Raw genomic sequence first — 7,893 nt, 5'->3', positions numbered from 1 at the left:
AAGAGGATGCACGGTATCTTCCACAGAAATGTGAAGGATCAGTCAATGTCTTGTGAGCTAATGTTTGCTTTCCTTAAATCGCCCGGATTGAAGTCTGGTACAAAGGGTTTCATCTTTGCATGCCAAGACGGTGTCATTTCCACCTTAACATACCGTCGCCACATTTTGAGCCAAGACATTCCCGATGATAGCTGCGGGGCGTGCCATGCACACCCCGAGCATTTAGCTCACATACTATCTAGTTGTCCAACTCACGCGGGAACTACCTACATTCAAAGGCACAATGCGGCACTAAGAATGCTTTATTACCATCTCTGTCACTCCTACGGCATTCACCTTAATATCGCTCCTCTAAATGCTCTTAGGGAAATTGAGTCAATTGTCGAGAATGGGAAGTGCCGCATATACTGGAACTTTATATTCTTGACAATTGTTTCTGTTGCTCACTCGAGGCCTGCCATGGTTCTTCTTGACTTCGAGAAGCGAACCATGTTCGTTATCGAATTTTCGGCACCAGCTGACAAAAACATCATAGCCAAGGAGAAGGAAAACGAAGAGAGGTATCGAGACCTTATAAGGGAGTTGCAACGATTGTACCCGAAATATTCTGTTAAACTGATCGTCCTTATCATCGGCGCTCTTGGAGGTGCCAAGCTTTCACTTGCCAATGGCCTAAAAAGCATCCCTGCGTGTCAACAATATGCTTGAACACTTGCGGGAAAAATGCAGAAGACGGTGGTCCTTGGGTCGCTCTGTGTTCTTAGGGTGCACGAGGCTTTTGCTGAATCGTCGTATTGATTACTTTACGGACTGTAACCACCTATCTCACGGTTGTGAGACGTTGTTTCTCTGAAATTTTACAGCGATTTCGCTGGAAGCGGGTGCAATTTTTCAGATTAGCACCCGCTCCCATTTTCAAAACTTTAATCTACTAACATTTCAATATTTAAAGTTTTGAAACTCTTTGTTTTCTAAATTTCAATCTGAAACTTTAAAAAATTTCAAGAGATTTCAAAAGATTTTAAATATATGAGGATGTTTTAAAAGATGTGAAAAAAAATTCAATTTATTTTTATAATCTAAAGGAATTTCTAAAAATTAAAAAAGATTTAGAAGGGCTATTTAGAAAAATTCCAAAGTCTTTTCAAATCTTTAAAAAATGTTCTAGGTATTTCAAAAGATTTTGAAGGATTTGAAAAATTTGAGCGAATTAAAAGATTCTAAAGAATTACACAGCCACACAAAGAAAAAGTGTGCGGATCTGGTAACAAGACACACAGATTCCTATGGATTTTGGGGCGCTAAATTCAAATTCGATATCAAAAATCACCCATGACGTCATGGTTGAGCTATAACCTCAAAAAATGACGAAAAATCATGCACTGAGGCAAATAAATTTCAAAATAATGCCAGTGAAGCAAATTTTCACTTCAAAAACATGTCGACAACTGTGAAGGATCAACCCTTGCCTGATATCAACTTATTTAACATAACTTTACCCAACAGAACCTGGTCTCACCTAACCTGAATTAAGAGAAATTTATTGAACTACACGTAAAGCTCTGGAAGTATATTTTCCCAGTAGCAAATGTGTGCTAGAACGAATGAGTCAACTCAAGACTAACCTAGAAAGAAGCTTAACCTAGCCTAACCTAACCTAACCTCACGAAACACAATTAAACTGATTGTGTTGTCCCGTTGTGTTTTCGGTACCGTTTGAATCAGCTTAGGCTTAACCTGCAAAGAGGTCAAACCTATCCTAATCTAAAAAAACCTGACCTAACCTAACCTAACTTCACGTAACACAATTAAACTCATTGTGTTGTCCCGTTGTGTTTGCGGTACCGTTTCATTCAGCTTCAGCTTAACCCACATAGAATTTTAACCTATCTGTTGACGTTGCGGACCATTAATTTCGCAAATAGTTACCTTATTGCGTTTATGATCACTCCTTGAGTTTTTGAACAAGGATCTATTAATTTATGAAAAAAGAAGAGCAAGATTCACATATAAAGAACAAGATTTATTAGACTTCTTGACTGGTGTAACAATTAGATTTCGCGAGTGACTACAATTTTTCTATCGATGTTTTCGTTATGATTTCCAAAATTGGACTGCCTAAGGGACTAGAGGTAGACGGTACGATAGGCAGGAAGATGTACTAAGTAAGAGGAAGGGGGTGTTGGAAAATGCAGTTGTTTCAGGTAGGAAGTGTGAATCAGCGAAGATTTAGTAAGGATCGGTTGAGAGCTATACAATTTTAAGTGGCAACGAAGGCTAGGTTGAACAAAAAGTAAATATAAATCGTTATACAGCTTATACTACAGATTTTTGGGATAATCCTAAATTCTCAAATACAGACTTCGAAGGATATATTTAAGACTATTTCGGTTCATAAATTTTCACGAAGATTTGAAGGCTATTTAGTGATTTCGGCTTCAACATTCCGGCTCCCTTGCACGGTCTAGTTCAACAAGAGGACTATGGAAACACATATTATAATAACAGAATCAATTATAAGGCACATGTCGATTTAAATGTTCGATAAATGATATGATAATAAATTATATTTCATAATTATGTGTAGAGAAGCGTTAATTTTTCAGTTGGAAGAAACATAAAGTACAGGTGATTCATATGAATAAAATAAAAGAAAATTACGCAAGATGCAAAATTCGGATAATAATACGGTTTGGTAGTTCGAAACTATAAGGTTGGAGTAGACCTAGAAGTTATTGCTGATTTCTATTGGAACAGGAGAAATCTTTTTCACACTTCGTTTGTATTCTCCCTTGTGTGTTTTCACGGCGACTACTCGAATAATCTTGTCGCTACCTGGATGGACTGCTACAATTCTGCCGAGGTTCCATTGAATCGGGGCCAAATTATCGTCTCTTAATGTGACAAGGTCGCCGATTTTTACATTGGTGACATTACCGGTATGCCATTTCTTCTTCACGTTCAGTTGGTGAAGGTAGTCTTTATACCAACGCGACCAAAAATGTTGTCGCATCTGCTGAACTCGTTGCCATGATGATAAACGTGCTGTCAAAATTTCTGTCAAATGTCGCTCTGGCATGCTTCTAAAGGAATCGCCTATAAGGAAGTGAGCAGGTGTCAAAGCGGACAGGTCATTGGGATCTGAGGAAATGGGAGTTAGAGGTCTCGAATTTAAGATTGCCTCTATCTCAATGGTCAGAGTGAGTAAATCTTCAGAGGTTAATAGAGTGTTGCCCACGACTCTCAGAAGATGATGTTTAAACGATCTCACCGCGGCCCCCCAAAGCCCGCTGAAATGTGGAGACCGAGGTAGGATCAATTGCCATGCGATATTGTCGTTTTTTAGTGTACTCTCTACCGATTTGTTGTACTCATGAGAAGATAAGGAATTTTGGATGTCCACAATTTCATTTTTTCGGCCAACAAAATTTGTGGCGTTATCTGAATAAAGGTCTGAACTTACACCACGTCTACTAAAAAAATCGTCGCAGGGCGGCCATAAAGGCTTCGGTACTGAGATCACTAACGAGTACGATATGAACGGCCTTAGTAGCGAAGATAACGAAAATAGCTGCGAAGGTCTTAATTTTGTTCCGATTTCTGTGCCGCCTTTCTTTAATATAAAACGGACCGCAATAAGCTATACCACAAACTAGAAATAGTAGCGCTTTTTAATTCTTTAATCGTTAACTCTCCTGTTAATTTAATTTCACTCTTCGCGTTATGGGTGACTCGTTTACAGCATGCAATAAATCATTTTATCTCGTTAGAAGAAGAAAAGTGCTCTAAGATTTTTACAGTGAGCCTTTCCATGCATGGTTCAGCGCTTGAGTCTAAAATTTTAATTTTATTAACTGAGAGGGACGCGACGGGTTTCGTTGAATCCGAATTTTCGGAGAATTTTAGGACTGATTCTGGCCAAAGGTCTTCTTTTTTGTTCATCCAGGTTGGTCCATTCAGCCACAATTGAGAATCTATTAATTCTCTAGGCATGAGACCTCGCGAAATGAGGTCAGCCGTGTTACTTTTTGACCGAACGTGTCTCCATTCGTGATTTTCTATAGAACTAGTTATTGCTGTGATGTTAGAAACGCGGTTTCTTTCAAAGGTCGGGAATAAGTTAAGCGAAGTGTTAATCCAGTGTAACGTTATTGTGGAATCGGACCAAAAAATAACCCTTTCAACGGTTAAATGTCGCAAGGCTTGAGCCGTCGCTTCATATAATTGAGCTAGTAGAAGAGCTGCAGACAGCTCTAGTCGCAGTAAAGGTAACGATTTGATAGAAGTGACTCTCGATTTCGAACAATTTAAATACGTCTCGTGTCTTCCCTGATTGGAAGTTGATCTAACGTAGATAGCAGCCCCGTACGCCTTTTCTCTAGAGTCGCTAAAACCGTGCAATTGAAGAGTGGAATAATCTTCGGCGAGTAATTTTCGTTTGAATTGTAAATTTGATAGGAGTGGTAGCTGCTCATAATATGTTTGCCACGGATTATATATTTCGCGTGGTTCCGGTGCGTTCCATCCTAAATTAATAAGCCATATTTTTTGCATCAAGATTTTCCCGTATACTATAACGGGACCTAGAAGGCCAAGAGGATCAAATAATTGCGCAATTTGAGAGAGAATTTCTCGTTTCGTTAATGCCTTTTTTCTTCGTTATTCTGATTTACGGTGAAAATTATTGAATCTCGTTTTGCATTCCAATGAATGCCTAGAGTTTTGGCAGTGATGTCTAAATTCAGTTGAAAAAACATTTCATCTGAACAATTTAATAGTGGCTCAATTAAACTTGAATCATTTGAGGCCCATTTTCTCAAGTTTAGGCCACCTTTACGCGTGATTTCGATTAACTCGTTGCGCAACTGTTCTGCCTCTTTGATAGTCGACGCTCCGGTGAGCATGTCGTCGACGTAGAAGTCGTTTTTTAAAACTTTAGCAGCTTTAGGAAAAGTGTTAGCTTCGTCCTCCGCTAGCTGATGCAATGATCGAATCGCTAAAAAGGGAGCGGCCGAAGTGCCAAATGTCGCGGTGTTTAACTCGTAAGTCTTTATTTGATCGGACGGATCTTTCCGCCACAGAATCCTTTGATACTTACGTTCGTCGGGATGGACTGTTGTTTGCAAGTACATTTTTTCTATATCAGATGTAAGGACAAAAGTGTGTGATCGGAAACGCACTAATAGAGTGAAAAGATTATCTTGAATGGTAGGACCTACCATCAGCACGTCGTTCAAAGATAGGCCTGTAGGTGTTTTTGCTGAGCCATCAAACACTACGCGTAACTGTGTTGTCAAGCTGTTGTTTTTTATGACCGCATGGTGGGGTAAATAATAGCCTTCCTTTTTTGAATATGCCCTCACTTCGGGCATGTAACCATTGGTATGGTAGATTCTAAGGTTTTCCATGTAAAGATTTTTAATTTCTGGTTTTTTGATAAAGGTTCGTTCAAGGGAATATAATCGTTTCAGCGCATTTGAGTACGACTCTCCTATCTCGACTACATTTTCTCTAAAGGGAAGTCTGACACAGTATCTTCCGCTCACTACGTCTCGACTAGTGTGCTACTCATAATGAATTTTGCATTCGTTTTCTACTACCGATAAAATTTTCTTTTCTGGACAATTTTCTACTGTCCAAAACTTTTCTAATTGACTATTTAACGACATTGTGATAAGATGACAAGATGTTTGTCTTATTGGGCTTCCGACAAGCGTCTTGCCAGCTATAATCCATCCAAAAACGGTATTTTGTAAAACGATGTTCTGGCCGGGAATCTTGATTTACCCTTGCTTCAAGAGTTGAAGAAAGAATTCAGCCCCAATGATACCGTCCACTGGACCTGGTCTATTGAAAGTTGGATCGGCTAGTTTTATATTGTTCGGAATATTGAAATGCAGTTTATCTAACGGTCTTGAAGGCAGTAATTCATTAATTTCATCCACTATCAAGAATTCGAGATTTAAAGAGAAATTATTTAAGCGCGATTTGACTTTCGTTCGTGTCATGTGTATGGTGCATGATGATAGTGAGTTCACGGCACCTAGAGGAACGTTAATATTCTGTCTGGGAAGCTCTAGTTTTGATACCATTCGTGTCGTCAAGAGATGTGGCTGAGAGCAAGAATCAAGAAGAAATCTACATTCGCTATAAGTTCCGTCCCGATACATTATCTCAACGACCGCGGTTGTCAAAAGACTTTCGCCTTGCGCGTTTTTTGAATAAAATGTGTTCAAGGGTGTCGATTGAGAAGGCTTGCTGCTTGTGTTCATGAGATTCGCTTTAGAGTTTTTATCTATTTGATTGGTTTCAAGATGTAAGATTGTGTGATGTTTTTTGCTACAATTTTTACTGTGATCTGATTTGCAATCTTCAACGCGATGGTTCGATTTAAGACAGTTGAAACACAAAGTTGCTTTTTTAATAATGTTTATTTGCACGGTGACGCTCGAGTTCACTAATTTCTCGCAATATTGAGTATAATGAGAACCTTTGCATAAATGACATAAAGCCTTATATTGAGTTGCATATGAATGAGAGTTATGATTTTCGTTATTCGCATGCGTTCGTCGATTCTTATTCTTGTCATGCTGATCCATTTTTTCGCTTTTGTTCGGTTTATAAGTTTCAAGTATTTTTCTACGAGAGTGCAGAAAATCTAATAATTCGCTCATTTTTGGAGAGGAATTACCTTGAGTTTCTTCCTTCCATTTTATTCGCGATTGATGGTCAAGTTTGGAGACGAAGAGGTAAATCGGGAACGAATCTAAAAATGGTTTGTTTAACGCTTCGAGGGCACGATAATGTTTGGTCGCATTGTCGAGAATCTCTCCTAGAGAGGAGGCTGACGCATTTTGACAAGACGATAATTCAAAAAGAGCACGTATTCTGTTTTCTATTATCGCGACGGGATCATCATAGTATTTTTCTAAAATGGACCAAGCTACTTGATAATTTGCCGCGGTAGTTTCTAGAGACTCAATTTTTTCTGCTGTCTTACCCTGCAGGCACGATCGCAGATACATTAGCTTTTCGGATTCAGAGAATTTGTTGCTATTATGTATAGCAGATTTAAAGGTGTCGCTAAATCCAGGCCACTTTTCGTGTGACCCTTCAAATTTAGGCAAGTCTGCTCGGGGTATTCGGTAATTTGATTCGCTTCCGATATTTATCATATTCACATCTAAAAGGAATCATTGTGTGGGTAAATGATTTGCGTTCGCTTTTGATTGAATTCCGGATGCTGAATTGATTTGAGTATTATTACTTTGATTGTTCGAATTACTTAGGACAGAATGAATTGAAAAATATAAACTCCTTAAGTAGGAGGAGACGTGGCGCTATTAGAATTTTGGAGTTGAATTAACGAAAGAGCTGACTGAGCATTGTTAGTCTCTAAATTATCTTGAGGGTTCGAATTCTGAATATTTGAACTGCTTGGATTAGAATGATTCGATGTGTTTAATAAGTTTGCGGATTGAACGGACAGAAGAGCAGTTTGATCATTGTTAATATATGCCTTCACCTTCCTAGTGCAAAACAAAATTCTTCGTCAAAGCTTTCTCTCTCGAGTTGTTCCCTCTCAAAATCTTCATCAGTGACTAAAGCTTCTATTTGTTATTGAATCCCATCAAATTTATCGCGTATTCCCTTAAGACCTTCGCATTTCTCGATTAGTTCGCCCCTAATTTGCTCTGTGAGAGGTCGATTCAAATAATTTTTTAAGTCTGTTATTTTTCCTTTTAACGGAGCACGTGATTGGATGAGCTTTTTGAGTAGGGCCTCGTCTTGTGGATCCATTTTACGAGACTAGAGTTATATTTAGCAACTGAGATAGAAGAATTGAAATACGAATAATAAAGAATGGAAGCTATTAAAAAAGGATAGACGATT

The 7,893-nt window shown here is 38.6% G+C and overlaps 1 protein-coding gene across 1 annotated transcript; it reads right to left on the bottom strand.

Annotated features, from left to right (window-relative positions):
• Nucleotides 1-5,783: 5,783 nt before the first annotated feature.
• Nucleotides 5,784-7,175, bottom strand: LOC117169734. Its single transcript, XM_033356240.1, has one exon. The coding sequence runs from the start codon at nucleotides 7,173-7,175 to the stop codon at nucleotides 5,784-5,786; it is 1,392 nt and encodes a 463-aa protein (XP_033212131.1).
• Between the last annotated feature and the right edge of the window lie 718 nt (nucleotides 7,176-7,893).

The sequence above is a fragment of the Belonocnema kinseyi genome, chromosome 3 (genome assembly GCF_010883055.1).
Source record: "Belonocnema kinseyi isolate 2016_QV_RU_SX_M_011 chromosome 3, B_treatae_v1, whole genome shotgun sequence".
Taxonomy (NCBI): Eukaryota; Metazoa; Arthropoda; class Insecta; order Hymenoptera; family Cynipidae; genus Belonocnema; species Belonocnema kinseyi.
This window is presented reverse-complemented; position numbering and strand designations above follow the sequence as displayed.

Excerpts from the sequence above, each read along its gene's own strand:
- LOC117169734 (XM_033356240.1), bottom strand. The coding sequence starts at position 7,175 with ATGATAAATATCGGAAGCGAATCAAATTACCGAATACCCCGAGCAGAC.